Raw genomic sequence first — 18335 nt, forward strand, 5'->3', positions numbered from 1 at the left:
GTTTAATTTTGGTAAATTTTCCATCTTTAAAAAGTGGTTTAACCACTAGGAACTTTCATGAAAACTATCTGAGATTTATCGCAATAATTATCAATATTAACGGACTCATTTTGTGCCAAAGTCAAATTTAAACATCGCACCTTCAATAAAACACACAAACCGTCTTCTTCCTTTCTTTTTTTTTTAATGAAGGCATTATTATATTTCATATTTCATATTTTGGTGGTACAGAATTCAAGTTTTTCGTATAGATTTGGTTCACAGAAGAATCATAAACACACACACACACACACACACGCACACACTAACGACAGAACAAACTTCCCTAGAATACAAAAGAAAAGCATCTTTTAAAAAGTGGCTTAAATAAAAAAGGTACAGTACAAAAATAAGTGGGTTTATCAACAAAAACACGTCGGTTTTTTTGACGTTTCATATGAGGGAAAAAAGTACAGTGGCACAGCAATATTCTGATTGTAGAAAAAAAACCACGTTACATTCACTGGCGTTGTTCATCCCACTGTAGAAGGCACTAAAGAGCAGACTTGGATCAACTAGTACTTGCACTTATGGCTTTTTTATACATATATATATATAAATTCTTTTTATTTTCTATTGAAAAAGACAGTGTTTGCCACACAGGACGATACATCACAAAAGAAAAACAGGAGATTTGTGTAAAAAGTCCTGCTGTAGTTTTTAGACAAACGCTAACTGATCCAATGTTTGCAGAAGTTCAGGCTCGATTTCAGAATTTAAAAAACCCAGCAGCAAGTGCTCGAGGGGAAACGCAGCGGCTGCGAGCGAGACGTGAACTCTTCGGTCGCAAGCGTTTTGCCGCGTCTGGAAGTTAAAAGCGTCTGGTCCCTTCAACCCTGCTTCGTAACATTGGGACGAAGTAGTAATAAAAAAAATGGCTTCTACTGAGCCAGACCTGCGTCTTTAGCCATGTTGTAGAAGATTCCTCTCTGCGACAGGAGGTTTGTGGGCGTGTCGAACTCCGCCACCTGTCCTTTGTCCAACACCAGGACTCTGGATTGAGAGGACACAAGGAGCAGATCTGTTAAAGGACACCTACAGGACACCTACAGGAAACTCAAGTTTCGGCAAAAGCGCTCGCTCTCCCACACACAGAAAATCAGCGATTTTAACATCACAGCACACAGGAGCCGTTCACCCACTGCTGCCGCCGCAGTAATTTAATTTAAGTGTATTATTTTGTATTATTCGGCATTTAAAAGCCTCTGTTCTGACTGACCTCAGTGACACAAAGTGACCACACGAGGCAGCAGAGGACCAGCAGCTCCTGTGTCCCCTGTGGTGCGGGGAGATCGAGGGGGTTTACGAACGTGATGCTTAAACTGAGAAAGAGCTGAACGTATTCCTAAATGAATCAATCGATATTTCTTTATAAAGATCTTTACAACACCCACAAGGAACCCATAAATAGTACATCTTATTTTCTTTCATTTAGTTCAGTAATTCCTACAAAATAAATACATGTCTTTATGTCGAATTTAGTTTTAGTAGCTACTCTTCAAAAATATAATACCTTTTTTTACGTTATCCATTATAGTGGTAATTACTACAAAATAAAATACACATTTTCATGATTTTTTAAAAATTTTTTTTCATTTTAGTAGTAAATTCTAGAAATCATATCTTTTAAATGTCATCCTTCGCTTTAGAAGTAATTCTTACAAAATAGACGTTTTCATGTTTAATTAGCTACTCTATGAACATAAAAGACACATTTATTATGTTATCTTTCATTTTGGTAGAAATTCTTCCAAAAAAAACCTGTTCATGTGTTTAATATAATTTCATTTATCAGTCTTACACGAACAAAACGTGTTTTAAGTTATACTTTGTTTTATTAGCTACTCTTAGACAATAAATGACATGGTGTTTTTATGTTATTCTTCATTTTAGTGGAGATTCTTACAAAATAAAATACTATATTTTTTATTTTAGTAGCTATTCTTCTGTGCAGATCAGGTAGAGACGCTGTGAAAAACTGTTGTTGTGTTTCCGTGTGTCTGACCTTGTGTAGTCCATGATTGTGTTGAGTCTGTGTGCGATCGTGAACACGGTGCAGTCCTCAAACTGAGTCCTGATGGTGGACTGGATGAGGTCGTCCGTCTCCAGGTCGATGGCGGCCGTGGCTTCATCCAGCACGAGGATCCTGGTCTTTCTGAGCAGAGCTCGAGCCAAACACACCAGCTGCCTCTGGCCCACACTGAACACACACACACACGACATCACACTCGTGACACAATCACAACACACACAACGTCACAGAGTGTGTTTGTCCTCTACCTGAGATTCTCTCCGCCCTCCGCACACTCCATCTCCAGCTTCGACGGCTGATTGCTGACAAACTTGTGGAGGTGAGAATGTTCCACAGCTTGCCAAACCTCCTCGTCACTGCACTGGTCAAAGGGATCCAGGTTCATCCTCAGCGTCCCGGAGAAGAGAACCGGCTCCTGTCAGACACACGGAGAAGCTCCGAGGTTAGAGAAACAACACAAACACGTCCCTGACCTTCAGGTGAGCTGTGTTTGTTAAGGTTTGTGGGAAAAGAAGAGCAGGAGGATCCAGAGGTTTTCAACTTTTCAATAAATAGAAGAGTTCCGTGCTTCGTAATCAATAAATCTGTGGATTATCTGTTCATTTTGAATCCATAAAAAACTTAGAAGATACTGTCTACACTCAGTTTTCCAGGTTTTGTGGTTTGGGTTTTGAAATTTTGCACACAAAGATGAAGAAGATGAAGAAGCAGATGGAGATGTGTGTGCGTGCGTGTGCGTACCTGTGGAATGATGGTGAGCTTGGACCTCAGGTCGTGCAGACCGATCTCAGAGATCTTCACCTCGTCTATGGTGATCTCTCCTGCAGCAGCTTCCAGCAGCCTGAACAGACACAGAGTCATGGAGGACTTCCCGGCTCCGGTCCGACCCACGATGCCGACCTGCACGTAAAAAACCCACAGAACCTCGATTAGCAAGTGACGCCATTTGGTTTTTGGCCGTGCTCCTTCGCTGGTCCACGTTACCTTCTCTCCTCCTTTGACGCTCAGCGACAGGTTCTTCAGAACCAGGTCCAGACCCTCGCGGTAGCGGACGCTGTAGCTCTGGAACTGCACGTTCCCGTTCATGGGCCACTCAGGAGGAGGCTTCTTGTCCTCAATCTCCCAGGGAGCCTGAGGACAAAGACATGGTTCATTCACAGCCACTTTATTAGGTACACCTGTTCAACCTATTTTAATGACTTTTGCAAAACACACGTGCGGCTACTTCCTGTCGAAAACCCTCCATAACAAGAAGTGGAGAACAACAAACTGGGTTTCCAGTACTGATCAGGCAGACACACACACACCTGTTACAGATGCATTCAAAGAATCTTCTGCAGTCCACTAACGTTTGCAGCTGCTGCCACCTTGTGGTGAACTACTTAGTTCGTCAGTAGGTCACTGAAGAAGTATGAAAATTCACTTGATTTATTTTTATCAACGCTATAATTTATAAAACTTCTTCTTCTGTGGGGGTTTAATGGTAGTTTGCGTTTATTGCTGCCACCTTCTGGACTTAGAAAACACCTACACGACCCATTCTATCATCAAGTTTCTTTCTCCTCATCTCCTGTCCTTTGTCTTCACCCTCTCTCGTCCTCCTCTCCTCCCGCCAACACTGAACTCTCCACACGATGAATTTTGACACAGACCGACAGCAGCAGTCCACACCTGGTGCCACTTTATTAGGTACACACACACACAGGTTGCCTAATAAAGAGTTAATCTGCTCCGGTGATTTGTTTAATCCTCCTCATAACTCCTCATAACTGCAGCAGCTACACAAAAGTACACCGTGTACAGTGTGATTATGTAACAGAGGCTCATGTTGGCAACAGAAAATCTCACATTTCTGGATCACGTTAGCGTTTATAGGTCTGCTGTTGTTGACTTGGCAGCGCCACAGTTTTTTTGGAGTAAAATTCCGACGTTTTAAGAGCACAGTGAAGCCAACGCAAGTAAACACACGCAGGGTGTTTAACTTAAGCTGCAGCGAAACACTCCCACACACACACATACACACACACAGAGATAATCTGCGTTGCATACCTCCGTCTTTGTCTCCGAGTACTCCTTCACTCTCTCCACTGCCACGATGTTTGTCTCCAGATCTGATGTCATTCGCACCATCCAGTTCAGAGACATGGTCACCTAGAAAAAACAGAAAACACGTTTAAAATCATTATTTAACGCAAGATTTTAATAACAGTCACAAAGCTCAGTTTCACCAAAGGATTAATAAAATCTTGACTTTTTAAAACGTTAAAACAATGATTCTCTACGGCGTAACCCCCAAGATCATCGCGTTCCAGTTGATTGACATCAATATTTGTATAAATGAGGCTACGTGCTAACGTTTGTGCGACATCAATATTTGTGTAAATGACGCTACGTGCTAACGCTTGTGCGACATCAGAGCAGTTACCTGCAGAGCGTAGGACACCGACAGACCCACAAGGCCGGGGTTCAGATTCTCTTTTCCCGTCACCGCAAACAGAGCTGAAAACAGCACGATGCAGTTCCCGATGAACTCGATCCGCACGCCGAGCCACCTGCAGGACATCACAGAGCGTTGCAGGAGGAGAGTGAGGACACGTTTCACCTAAACTCAGGGGCCGTCCCTACACAAACAGGTCTAGGTGACACGTTCAGTGTTTTATCCACACGGAAAACAGCACTTTCGGAGGCCAGAAACCCTTGTTTTCGCAACATGAGGAAAACGATGATGTCATAATCGCTTATCTTTGTTGTTGTCTTCTTTTTGTTTGCTTCAATTTAAGTTGTATTACCTTTCCTTAGTCAAAAGAAATCTCTGTTTATTTACTTACTTACGCTACAGCGCCACGTACAGGTCAAGTGTTTAGAGTCATTTTGGGGAATTTCCTGTGGTGAAATGCTAAAGAAAAAGATTGCTTCTGTTTCCGTGTGGATAGAGCCTCGGCCTCAGTATTTTAGCGTTAGCATATTAGCATCGGGTCACATTTACTTCATTCATTTCTGAGGAAAAAAAAAAACACCTGACGACTCATTTATGCCATTAATGATAAACATAAATGTAGATGTCTGTGTTTTCTTAATTCTATCACATTCTTTACACCACACACATGTCGCCTACTGCAGCTTTAACTGCAGCCAAACACAACAGCGCTCGTGTTCTGTTCGTCGTGAGACACGTCACGTACCTGTTGGACACGAGACCAGGATAGTGACTCTTTTGGTTCTCGTCCACTTTCATGTCGCTCATGTGGACAAAGGCAGAGTGTCTGCCGTAGGCTCGGATCACACTGGAGCCCGTGATGGTCTCAGAGAAATGAGAGTATATGGGCGAGCGGCTGACCGACTCCAGGCGCTTTAGCTGCCGCGACGTGGCCACGTAAAACCTCTACAGGTCGTCGAGGGAGGACGGGAAGAGACAGACACACAGTGTTACGGCAGGACAAGACATCGCACATGTGCAGAGAATATTCAAATAAAAAAAACAATTATGATGCACACAGACGATCCCACACACACACACACACACACACACACATGCAGGCATTCAGAGGGAATTAAGGAGGCGTGTGTGAACAAAACACCTGCGGTTTTCATGTTTCAGATTGTTGATCGGATGCCAGCGGAGGTTACACGAGTTAACCGAGAGCTGGAAGAGTCTCGGCTCACCTGCGTTTACCTCAGGAATGTCTCACACGCCATCACTGGAGAGGATCGATGATGCGCCAATTGTGGAATTACAGGCCGATATTCATGTTTAGGGCTACAACGAATAATTATTTTAATAACCGGTTCATCTATTGGTCAGTTTCTCAAATGTTTTCTTATATAGAGCAGAGAAAACTGAAAAAATGCACGTTTAAGAAGGTGAAAAGGAAAATCTTATTTGCTGGAAGCAGGGCCGGCTCAAGCCTTTATGGGGCCCCTATGCTGAATTAGATTTTTGGGGGGCCCCCTCGCTATGTTTGATTTTCAACTGCAGGTGTTTTGTTTTGTTTTTAATTACGTTTATCCTCACACATCAAAAATCAAGTGTACTCTGGTAAATTTGGCCTTTTTGAAGGTTGTTAAAGAAGCAGTTTTCCAGCAGCTTGGTTTTCATTTGCAGTTTCATTCAGAGACAAACATGACGCAGCAAAGACACAGGAACATGATGACTACATATGTCGTATGTGTGTTAGTATGAAATAGAAACATAAACAAAGACCCTGAACGCCCCGTGAATCTGTGACATCAGTGACGTACAAAGTCAGAGATTTTCTGCCTTGGTTGGACGATTGAATCTGTTCTACAAAATGTAAAAGACAGATTAACTCTGTCCAGGTTTTGTGCTGATGCATTAACATTCTGCTCTTCACAAAAAGAAAGAAACAGTCTGCTCTTACCAAAGCATTTCTGCAAAACTTTCTTTTCCCAATATCCAATTCTGACCAATATTAGAACCCTGTAGGCTAAATTCAAGGGTAGAGGGATTGCCAGTGGGCATTTTTGATCTGTCAGAGCCCTGATATTCAAAATCAGTGTCACGATCACAAATTTCATCTCAAATGTTTCAATGACCACCACTTTAAGTTACTTGAGTTACACAGTAAAGATAAAAGGAAAGGAACAGAGCAAGAGAGGAAGCTCTAGAAGCTTTTAAATCCCACTCTGGTTTCAAATAAAGATCTTTTCAACAAAAAAGTGGAAAAAGGTGTAAAAAAAAACAGAAGTTTTATGGATGAAAGTGGTGAACAAAAAGCAGAACTAGGCCAAAAATATCGATAACAAAATCTGAACTAGCACCAGATTATGAACCTAAAACCATTCAAACACAGAGAAAAAAGAAGTCCTTAATCTCACAGAATATAACACTTCACACCATTAGCTACTATTATTTGCAAACAAATCACCATGAACCAGATCTACCAGAGTTCACACTGCACAGACACGGGAATAGACACGGGAATAGAACCTACACCAGATTAAATGCTTGAAACGTAAAAGAACAACCGTCCTAAGAGTTCCCGTCACCAGAGGGCAGCATTCACACCTCAGAGAGCACAGATCTCCACTAAGGCTTGAACACCGTGTCACTGGAAATGTTTACATTTGGTTTTACATTTGCATCCAATAGAACTGTCTGGATCTCCATTGCACTTCACCCGATTATAGTCGTTACCGTCTTACATAAACACGACAAAATAGACCCTGTGCGGTTAATATGTGGCCAAAGTTCACATGCGAGGTCAGGTGTCTTATTGGCTGGTCAGCGCGACCAGTTCATTCACGTTCCCACGTCATTCCCTCAAGTTAAAAAATGTCATTTTCCACGAGTCAAAAAGTTATTTAAAGAAGTAAAAGCTTGTACAAAAAGTCAGCGAGGAAGTCGGTCTGCCTCGTAGACAAAAATGATGGTAGAGGGTCTGATCCTGCGTAAATGTGTTTAATCTGACAAGTTTCAAGAGCCATTTGTGGAAAATCTGTGACGTCATCAGTGGGTAGATTCTCACCCAAAATGTAATAGGAACATACTTGGGGGGACAGGAAGTCACAAACAGAAGGACAAATTTACAGATTTAAACCCACAACTATGTCAATCCGGGTTACTTCCGATTGGATACGATTAGTAAGATTGAGTGAGTTGATTTCTGCCTCAATAACGTGTCAATAATAACATGTTGTTATGTTTTATAGGGAAGTATCAGTAAAACCAGCGAAGCTGCGTGTAAATTACAGACTAGCAAACTACGAACCACGCTACAGCTACACAACAGCTACACACACACACTACAGTCTCACTCACACACACACACACACACACGTTAGCAGACTTTGTTTCCGATTTACCTGAACCCACCAATAGAACAGCATTAACGGGGCTACGACTACGAGGAACATGGGGGTGAGGGCAGAGCATATGAGCAGCACATTCAGCGTGTACCAGAAGGTGCGCATCCATATGTCAATATTCTCTGGAATGGCGGAGTCTATAGTGTCCACGTCTTTGCTGAAGCGGTTGAGGAGCCGCCCAGTGGGCGTGCCCTCGAAGAAGGCCTGCGGCGCTCGCAGCACCCCCTGCAGCAAGTCACGGTGCGAGAGCTCGGCCGCCTTCAGCATGCTGTGGGCCCGGCACAGCAGGCAGTTAACCAACAACAGCAAACCTGTGAGGAGGGGGGGGGGGAGAGAGGGGCAGCGCGGTCAAGGGCCAACACGCTAACACCGGGCTTTTTTTTTAAATCAACAGGTTACGCCCCCTTCCTGCTGTGTGAGGGAACAACAGTGTCTGCTCAGGTTTCACCAGGTCACAGCTGCTACTGGAAACAAAAAAAGGTGTGTGTTTTTGTTTCGTCTGCTCGGGTTCACCAACAGATACGTGCTCCGAACAAACTGGGGGAAAAAAAAAAGGTGCATAATACTGCCACAGGTGTGTGTGTGCGATGCTCTCTGAGCACGTGTTCTCATCTGTGGGGAATAATGACGTCAATAGACGTCGTTTGCCTTTAACATTATTACATTTACGCTGTTGGAGCTTCCTCCTGTTGTCAGTGATTTATTCTGTCCTACTCTACTCAGTGCTGTATGTTCTAAATACTTAACAGCATTACATTTTTAACAAAATAATAATATAATAAACTGTAAAGTGTGTTCACATTCTACTTAAGATAGTCTCTCTAAAATAAAACACTGTACACTACAATGACACGTGTCTTTGCTCGCTGGCAGAAAAGTTCTTATGCGACGCCCCTTCAATCACCGTTGTGACAACATATTGTGTTGCCTCTGTACTGCCCCCTACTATCCAGGTGAGTGCTGCATCTCTCGTACAGAGACAGGATACACGGGTAACCATGAGTGTGCGTGTAATTAACAGCAAACACATCCGCTGCCTAAAAGCAGAGGGACGAGTCAGTCGAGCTGATCTCAAGACTCTGTAAATGTGTCTGCTTCACCCAATATACGCGCGTCCTGATCCATGGATGCACCACTCATGCTCTTTTTCTCCCGATGCTGATGCCATTATCTCAGCTTAATAGACAGAACCACAGAGATTCATGCCACTGAAGCCTGAAATGTTCTTTTTTCCAATAGCTGGGATTGAATCAAAATCAAAGAAATTGACCAGAAAACAAAAACTTCAACCTCTTCCTTCAAGACCCTTCACATCTGTTCCACCTTTCTCTCAAAGATGAGCATCAGCTGCTCAACAAAACCAGCTCCATAGACGTTCCTACGCAGGTTGTAATAACACTGCTCTGCCACTAGAGGGAGGTTGTGCATTTCCAGTCAGGGCTGTGTTGACTAACATGTGTTTGTGTGAGTGTGTGTTTCTGTATTTTAGGACCTTTTCAGGAACAGTCGTCCTCATGAGGAGGAACTGAAAGTTTAAAGTTTAGAGATTTGAATTGTGTGTTAGGTTAAAGTTAAGCTTAGACATTAACCAGGTTAATCAAGGTTAACTCTCTTATGGCTGTAGAGTGCTCCTCTTTTCCCCGAGATAACCTTCACTTTATATCTGGCAGGTATTATTCAACCGTTTAGGAATTACGGGGCTGAGAAGCTGACGCCACAAACGTGTGACGCACCGGTGAACTTCTGAAGTTCTACTGTAATGACAAGTATATGAGCGCAAGCTCCGTTTCTCTGCTTTCTCTGCTTTCTCTGGTCTTGCACCCATTTACCCTCCACATTAAGAGATCACCCGGGGGGAGCTGACATAGAGCGCGAGGCGGGGTCACACCCTGGACAGACCCACGGTCCACGGTCATGAGAAGTATGCATGCCAAAAAGGACGGTAACAGAAGGGTTAAGGTGACATATAACGCTTTGTTCAGGCTTTAAGGAGAAAATAAGAAAAGCTGTGTGAACGTGTGTGTGTATGTGTGTGTGTATGTGTGTGGGGAAACAGGCTGCAGGCAGGACAGGAAGTGTGTCATCTGCGGGGAGAGACCAAGTGATTTCATGACTGACGATCACAGCAGAACATCGTGGGCTACGGGGAGACAAAAAGACCCAATAAAGAAACACACAAAGCTGCGGCGTCAGCATGCAGGGTCACATGCCGTTCCAGGAACAGGAAGAAGCCACACATTCACAGAGACGACGGCGAAAGGAGGAAGGAGGAAGAAGACAACACAGAGGAGGAGGACGGATCGTCTGGCACAACATCATTCCCGAGTACCTGGACAAAGACGTATACGAAAGTCAAAGGCGCTATGACAACAGCAAAGATGGGAGTGCTGGAGATGATGACTATCATCGTGGAGAGGGAGATGAAGAAGGTGCCGAGGAACATGAGCACGGTGGACGGCAGCGCCTCGTCGATCACGTAGATGTCCTTGGAGAAGCGGTTGATGATGCGCCCGATGGGCGTGGTGTCAAAGAACGACTGCGGCGTGTGCAGCTTGTTGTCGAGCAGGTTATAGTGCAGCTTTCGCGCCGCGCCGATGTTCCCCATGGCTAGAGTGAAGGAAGAGAACATGACGAGGACACCTGGAGGGAGGAGGAGGAGGAGGAGGAGGAGGAAGAAGAGGAGGAAGGTTGAGTGTGGGATGAGAGCGCAGTGGAATTATCCACAGACGTCTGGTTCATGTTTCACTAAAAAAAACAAGGAAACCGTCAGACACTGAATGATGACCTGAGTGAATTAAGATGAAAATAAAGTTAAAAGTTTAAAATACTTTTGGCAACAGGATGTGTAAAAAGGCAGCGTCAGCAAAACTGTTCACATACACAACAACAGGTGATTTAAAACTGAGCTCACTCATTTCTTTCTTAAATATCTTCAGGTTCAAAGGTTAGAAAAATTCCCAAAACTTTTCATGAACTGTAAATTTTGGATAATTCAAATCAGATACAGATGAGACGGATGACGCATAATAGGATACGTGTCTATATCTAGCTAAATATCTATATAAATCTAGATATTTAGCTTTATTTTACAACATAAAAGCAGCCAGCAGGGGGCAGAAGAGGCGTGGCCTCAATAGCCCCTGCAGTAAGCTGTGTGCTGTGTGCCTGTGATTGAGGAATAGTGTCGTTACTCAACTGTATTTGTATCAAATCTGTGGTAAACAAATATCATGCTGCAGTTTATTATTTACCAACTCTATTTTTAGCTCCCATCATCAATTTGGAAAATTTGGGTGGAGCTTTGACGAGAGGGGGAGGGGGGTGAGACGTACATGTCGCCTGCTGTTGCTCGCTCATTCAAACTTACTGACCACGAGCTTTAAGTCAGACGTCATTAGCTTTACTTGCTCCTTACCTTGTGCGAGGCCCAGCGCCGCGTACACGCCCACCCTCAGGTTGACATTGTCGCCGGTCTGATTTCTCGAGGCGTCGTTGGTCCACTCGCTGAGCCAGACGTTGGCGCCGATGGAGGCGGCGCTCTGGCAGCCGTACAGGAAGCAGATGAGCACCGACAGGAGCGGCCCCACGGCCTTCGCGTACTCCATGTACACTTTGAGTTTCACCTGGTGAACACAGAGGCGCGCGTGTTACTAACTAATGATGTCATATGTTTGACTTCAGGCGCTGTTCCTGCTCCTGTAGTGCAGATTTAGTGAGTTTTAATTTAGATCCTGTAGATATAACGTTGTCTTGTTTATGCTAGAGAGGAACTGCCTGTTTTGTTTTTATCTGTTTAAACAGAAGTTCGACGATGCCACGGTTTGACGTTGATATTTGATTATTATCGTCACAGAATCTTACGCTTTAAAAGTCTTAAAAACACTGCGCTGCAAACCGACCTTGCCCGTCTCTGCCGTCTCGGCCTGGATGAGTTGCTCCATCTTCTCTGGTTTCTTCTTGTCCGACGGATCCGAGTGTTTCCTCTGGCTGCTGCCATGTTTCCTCATCGAGCGACACCGCGGGTTTTCTCCGTCTGACGAAATGATGCTGATCTGCCTGGAAGAGCCAGAGCAGCAGAGACAAAATAGTGATATTTATTGATATCGTGGACCGCGTATCATATCGTGAGGTTCCCTGTGATTCCCAAGTGGAGGGCGTGAAAGTCGATTGAACGTCTTTTTTTTACCTCATGAATTGTCTCTTGGCTTCGTTGACGACCGGCTCACTGTCCACCATGTCTATGTGGTTGCTGAGCGCGTCCTCTGGAAACAACTCCTCGTCTTCAATCAGCTCCTCTGTGAAAGAGTGTTTAAAATAGAGCTGATATAGACCTTACTATACATACATGAGGAGGAAGAGGTGACGCTGCTTTACCGAGGGCCTCCTCCTCCTCCACGATGTCCTCCACAGCGTAGTTCCTGAGGAACTCGGCGAAGTCACCGTTCTGCTTGAGCAGCTGCTGGTAGGAGCCCATCTCTGACACGTAGCCGTCCACCATCACCATGATGTTGTCCACCTGAGGCAGGAAGCTGATGCCGTGTGTCACCAGGATACGTGTCTGCAGGGCAGGGGCGAGACGACAACACAGAGAACACGTGAATATCAGTCCCAACAGTCTCTCACGTGGGTTTCACTGTGACATCTGTTCGAGCAGCTGAAGAGACGGGTCGATGTGAGACGAAGCGAGACACCAGGGCCAGATTTGATTCATTCCAATTCGAAAAGTCCCTCAGACATGGAAAAACAAATTCAAAGAACTAAGGCTGCACATTTTCATAATTATATTCCAAAACATTCAGCCGACAAGTTGTCCAGCAGAGGGTGCTGTGAGCACAGCTTGGCTTTCTGAATCACCACATACTTCATCGAGGCAAAGTCATGGACAAATCTGCTGACTCGGGTGTTAGCTTAGCTGTTAGCGCCACAGACGATTTGTAATAATAATTAATAATTAATAATCAATTAATCGAGTAATCGTTTCAGCTCTATGTCGAGAATACCGCGGTCAATGTCTCATATGACACGGGGAGATTAAGAGATCGATCTAAGGACTCTATCGAGAATCATACTTTTTTAACCCAGCTCTATTATACACTTACACAAACATACTCATACTAACGTTTAAAGACTTTTAAAACAACAGTGAATGTAAACTGATGTCAAATACAACAGCCATTTCCTCTTAACTAAAGGTCAAGCCTTTAACGTTATCTCTCAAACTCCAGGCAGAGACAGTAGCTGTCATGAGGTTTTCTTTAGACCACAGGTTATCAGTTCTCTGTTGGTGCAGGTTAAGTCTGAAAGTTTAATGACTTCCCTTGATAACAAAACACAGTCACACTCTCTCTTCATAGATATGAAAAACAAAGTGCTAAAAACGCACGACTTCCTCCCTCATAAAAAAGTGAAATATCAACCTCTTCACAGTGGCTCACACACACACACACACACACAACAGACTGCTCTCACCTTGCCCTTCAGCGCCCCCTCAGGGCCGATGAGGTTGTCGAAGATGTGCTTGGCCACGTGGGCGTCCACGGCGGACAGCGGGTCGTCCAGCAGGTAGACGTCGGTGTCGCTGTACAGAGCTCGGGCCAAACTCACCCTCTGCCTCTGACCGCCCGAGAGGTTGATGCCCTGCAGGAGACACAGCGAAATCAACTTTAAAACTTGAAACACAACACTGGATTATTTGTCAGAATATCTGCAGATTCCAACGTCTTCTATCTCCAGTTGACACAGTGAGCAACTTCCAAACTACACAGACCTTTGTCTTTATTTCTCTCTCGTCTTTATTCTAGGTTCATCTCAAGGTTTGTCCTTCTTTGAGCAACTTCCTGTCTCCAGTTCAATCTGAATTTTCTTGTGATGGATAGGTGATCGCCCAAGTACGTTCCCATGAATGTTTGGTAAGAATCAACTGGTGATGTCACAAACATGATCACATGAATGTAATTGTAAAAAAATATACATCTTTGTAAGATCTTCAGATGTTTTGGATTTTCTTCCTTGGTATAATTGGTGTAAACGGTGTTGTCCCTGAAAACTCCGGCCAAAAATGGAGATTTTTAAAACTCGGGTTGATTAAGTCACGTGTGTGCGACACACATTTATACCACAAACAACCAACTGCCGCCAAAGTTCATAAACACACACACACACACACACACACAGACAGTTTACCTGCTTTACAACTCTTAATTTAAAATCTAATCAAGTTTAAATTGAGCTACAACACAATCGCGCTTTTATTTTAGTAAAGTGTGGGCTTATGTTCGGATCGGATTACGGATTTGGCCGCATTTAAAATGTAACACGGTTCAGATGTGTGCATCTCAGCGACATCGTAACAGCTCAGGGTGAATTCTGTCATGTTCATGAACGACGGTAAACACTATAAGCAGGTAAAGTTCTATACTGATCCAGAAAGTTCTTCTGGATCCAGTGGATCTGGTTTGTAAAACCCAGGTGACAAAGTTGTTGAATGTAGAAATTTTCCATACGCTCTTGACTCAAATAAAGAATTCCAACAATCAGAACCAAAGCAGATACCTTCTCTCCTATCTCCGTCATGTCTCCTCCCGGCAGCACTTCCAGGTCAGGGGTCAGAGCGCAGGCTTCCAGAACGCAGCGGTACTTCTGCTCATTGTAGGGTTTCCCAAACAGGATGTTGTCACGCAGCGTGGCGTTCTGTATCCAGGCCTGCTGAGGTACGTACGCCACCGAACCCTGAGGACACGGACGACACAGAGGACGTTGTTTTCCCCTCACATGATGAAAGAAGGACAACGAAGGTTAAAAGCGGTGCTGCCACTTTCTTCTGTGTGGTGAGTGTTTTACCCGGATAGAAACGTCTCCCTCCACTTTCTCCATCTCGCCGAGCAGAGCTGAGATCAGCGAGGACTTCCCGCAGCCGACCTGTCCGACCACGGCCAGCAGAGATCCCTGAGGCACCATCAGGTTAATACTGCAAACACACAATAAACACCATTATTCTTAAAGCTTTTGCCTGAATGCACCTTTATTGAAAAGATTTGTTGCAGATTATGTCATTTTATGCTGGATTTTGTGTACTTTATAATTATTTTTTGTAGTTTGCTTTAAGCTCGGAAGAGTTGTATCTGTGACTTAACCTGGACGTGTGGCTGCTTGTCTCGTCTTATTGCTTAATTTACACAATTAAGCCTGAGAACACAGAGCATTTTGGCTGCTTTTGTTTCTATTACTATGTTTAAACGTAGAGTTTATACAAAGGATATAAGAATGTGTGTCTGAGACGACGTTAACCAACTATATAAACACAGCTGAGCAAAGACTACTCAAAATGCTTCAAATCGGATTGAATTGGTGACATTTGTGAAATATGTCGAGGTTCAAAGTTCACTCGGCTCATTTTTATGAACAAAAAGAAAAGAAAAACGTTCATTTTGTGACTTCTGCACAATTATTGTGACTAAAAACGTGATCTAAAATGAATCATAACTTTGACTCAACAACACTTAAGAAGATGGAAAAAAACACCCCATCTTTTATATGTGAATATGTGACCTGTAAACACACACACTCACAGGATGTCCATATAAGAGCTGTGTATTATTCCCATGGCAATTTGCCATAATCGGCATCTGGCTGAATTACAAGGATCAGATTAGGGTTGCAGCAATTATGCAATTCATCGATTACGAAATTAATCATCTAATATTTAGAGAATCAATTATTCGGTTCTAGTTTTTCTGATTTTTCATCTCCTTAAAATGTGAATATTTTCTAGGTTTTTTGCTCCATATCAATCATTTTTGGTTTGTGGACAAAACAAAACAAGTTTGGGAAACACTGATTAACATTTTTCAAAATTTGATGACATTTTCTGGACTCTTAGACCAGTGCTCAGCAACTCGCCCGCTACATCAATTCAAAAACTGTTTTGAAATTTGAAAACTGTCAAATTTGATTTGATTTGAACATTTTTTTTCAGGAATTTCAGGAAGGCAGTGGTTCTCTATTATTTTCTGTCATGCCCCTAGAGGACAGAAATGTTTTCAGAATTGAAATACTATTGAGAACCTGATCATTTTATTTATTTATCTGTATAACCCACTGTATGAGTTGTCCGCCCTGCCTCTCGCCCCCCCTCCCTTGGGGAAACCCTTGTGTATTCTGCCTTCATTCAATAAACATAATCATTTATAATAATTCTAAAACATGGGAGAAAACAAACATCTAACTGAGACGTACTTGTGCAGAACGGGAGAATCATCTTTAGCCCAGGTGAACTTCCCGTTGACGACCGTCACAGAAAAATCTGACGGGAACAAAAAAAACAAAACAAAGAGTTACCTTGTGAAGTGTAAAAATCTCTGCGGACAGAGAATCTGTTCAAGTGATGAGTCACGCAAACACGCTGTAGGCTCTGAGTCACTGGGTGAAAGGTTTGAAGAGGAAGGAAGCTGTCATTCAAGAGTTTACACAAGAGCGCAGAGTGACACTGCAGATTCTGTCGTCGTGATGTTGTAATTATGAGAGTCTGCTTAGAGGTTGTGCGACTCTGTGTTTGCGTTACCTGCGGCGGTGTTCTTCCTGTCCACCGAGTCCGGGTCCAGCTCGTCGTGATTCAGGAAGTTTTGGATTCGCTTCAGCGAGACGCTGGTCTGAGGAGCACACGACATGACGAGCACTTTAGTGAAAACTGTCCCCCAACAAACATGAGAGAGAAAAAGAAGACGAGCACAAACCTGCACCAGGCTGCTGATGACCTGTGGCAGCATGTTGAGCGGAAACCTGAGGATGTTGAAGAGCGACAGCGACACAAAGGCCTTCTCCGCGTCCAGGATGTTATTCTCGTCCACGTACACGTACACGGCAAATGTCGTCAAGGCAACCTGGAGACCAACCGGCAAAAAACAACACCTTTCCGGTTACTGTTACACACTGGCTGCATTAATCTGACGGATCGACGGATCAGCATTTAATCACTGAGGTGAAATCCTTTATCCCACTACACCAACGCACACTGAAAAAAACAACGATTTTACATCACGCCACCGCAGAGTTGTCGATGCACTGCTGTCGATGTTTATGACTTCAGAGTTTGAAATCCTTCATTCAGATTTACTCCAGTGGCCCAAACTCACCACACGAGGCAGCAGTGTGCCAGCAGTTCCTGTTCACTGATTTCCTGAATACATATATATATATGTATATATATATATATATACATATGTGTGTATATGAAGTTGTGTTTGGATTAACTCCGCGTCATCTACATGTGCAGTCTGGTCGTACCAGGAAGGGGGCGCTGGTCCAGGCCATGGTGGACACCGCTCCCAGGTAGGCCGTCTTGCGCAGCACGTTGAGCTCCTTCTGCCGGATGGCCAGGACTTTGTCTCTGAAGGAGTTCTCCCAGGCGTACAGCTTCAGGACTTTGATGCCGTTCAGGATCTCGTTCATCAGCTTGATCCGCGCGTCCTTGTACTGCATCTGCTCCACCTGGGAGACGACACGGAGGAAGAGGACAGACACAGCTCAGGACAAGAGGACAGACTGCTCTTTAATCAGAAAAACAGTTCAATGAAAAAATGTGCAATGCATCTTGAAGCTGCTCCTCTAAGCTCAACACACTATAGGTTTTGCAGAAGACACAAATTTAAATGAACCTCGCAGCATTTTTAAAATACATGTAAGTCATTGATAGATATGAAAAATCCATAAATATATAAATGGTTCAAACAAGCAAAGATTATGTAAAGATTATATAAATCACATTTTCAAACGTAAAAAAAAATACAGACATTAGCACCCAAAGAGTTAAAATTCTCAAAAAAGTAGCGGCACATTTTGTAAAATGGTGAAACCATGTGTTGATATTATGAAAATAAACAGTAAACTGGCGCCCGAGTCCCAGTTTGCCTGTCGTTCATACCTGGTAAGCTCGAGTCTTCATGGCGATGACGGCGTTCAGAGGGATCAACATGATCATGACGGCCACGCCTGCGAGCACGGAGGGGCCGAGGGTCTGTCAATCAAAGAACAGACCAAAACATTTAAGGACAAATTAATTGATGACATTAGGTGGGTTTCCATCAAACTGTTACTCTCTTTGGTGCATTTTCAAAGATGGAAACCCATCGTTGCACCGCAGCCTCCTCCCTGTGTTGAACTCATAGTTCTTTGTAAAAATATATAAATAAATAAATAAAGACATCCTCTGATATCCGAAATGAGGCCTCAAACACATACGACAATATCTGAATCCATACTGAATCACATTTGTGCCACATGGGAGGGAAAAAAAAACTAAAACGTGTAAATGCAGCATAATATTTGCTTCATAGCAGACGATGTGCATGCATTTTCTTTCAGTTTTTTTTAACCATGTAATACGCTTGAATAAAAACCTAGTTATTGTTATATATTGTTATTGGATTCAGGTTGTGTGTCA

At 43.6% G+C, this 18335-nt stretch overlaps 1 protein-coding gene across 4 annotated transcripts in view; it reads right to left on the reverse strand.

The window, feature by feature from the left end:
• Window positions 1-217: 217 nt before the first annotated feature.
• The window catches only part of abcc3 (ATP-binding cassette, sub-family C (CFTR/MRP), member 3), a 44412-nt gene continuing 26294 nt past the window's right edge, over window positions 218-18335 (reverse strand). Inside the window, exons 11-31 of one of the 4 annotated variants that reach the window (XM_044013528.1) lie at window positions 17817-17909; window positions 17180-17383; window positions 16630-16776; window positions 16458-16545; window positions 16133-16199; window positions 14738-14864; window positions 14450-14626; window positions 13367-13534; window positions 12272-12455; window positions 12084-12192; window positions 11797-11953; window positions 11313-11520; window positions 7895-8208; window positions 5254-5453; window positions 4497-4623; window positions 4121-4222; window positions 3056-3202; window positions 2813-2971; window positions 2320-2486; window positions 2045-2239; window positions 218-1032 (exon numbers count right to left, since the gene is read on the reverse strand). In XM_044013528.1, the coding sequence (XP_043869463.1) occupies window positions 921-1032; window positions 2045-2239; window positions 2320-2486; window positions 2813-2971; window positions 3056-3202; window positions 4121-4222; window positions 4497-4623; window positions 5254-5453; window positions 7895-8208; window positions 11313-11520; window positions 11797-11953; window positions 12084-12192; window positions 12272-12455; window positions 13367-13534; window positions 14450-14626; window positions 14738-14864; window positions 16133-16199; window positions 16458-16545; window positions 16630-16776; window positions 17180-17383; window positions 17817-17909 (3252 nt within the window). In that variant the 3' untranslated portion in view covers window positions 218-920. Of the gene's footprint in view, window positions 1033-2044; window positions 2240-2319; window positions 2487-2812; window positions 2972-3055; window positions 3203-4120; window positions 4223-4496; window positions 4624-5253; window positions 5454-7894; window positions 8209-10226; window positions 10538-11312; window positions 11521-11796; window positions 11954-12083; window positions 12193-12271; window positions 12456-13366; window positions 13535-14449; window positions 14627-14737; window positions 14865-16132; window positions 16200-16457; window positions 16546-16629; window positions 16777-17179; window positions 17384-17816; window positions 17910-18335 lie in introns of those variants that run through there. The other 3 variants (XM_044013529.1, XM_044013530.1, XM_044013531.1) reach the window with 3 other exon arrangements.

The sequence above is a fragment of the Solea senegalensis genome, linkage group LG18, assembly GCF_019176455.1.
Source record: "Solea senegalensis isolate Sse05_10M linkage group LG18, IFAPA_SoseM_1, whole genome shotgun sequence".
Classification (NCBI taxonomy): Eukaryota; Metazoa; Chordata; class Actinopteri; order Pleuronectiformes; family Soleidae; genus Solea; species Solea senegalensis.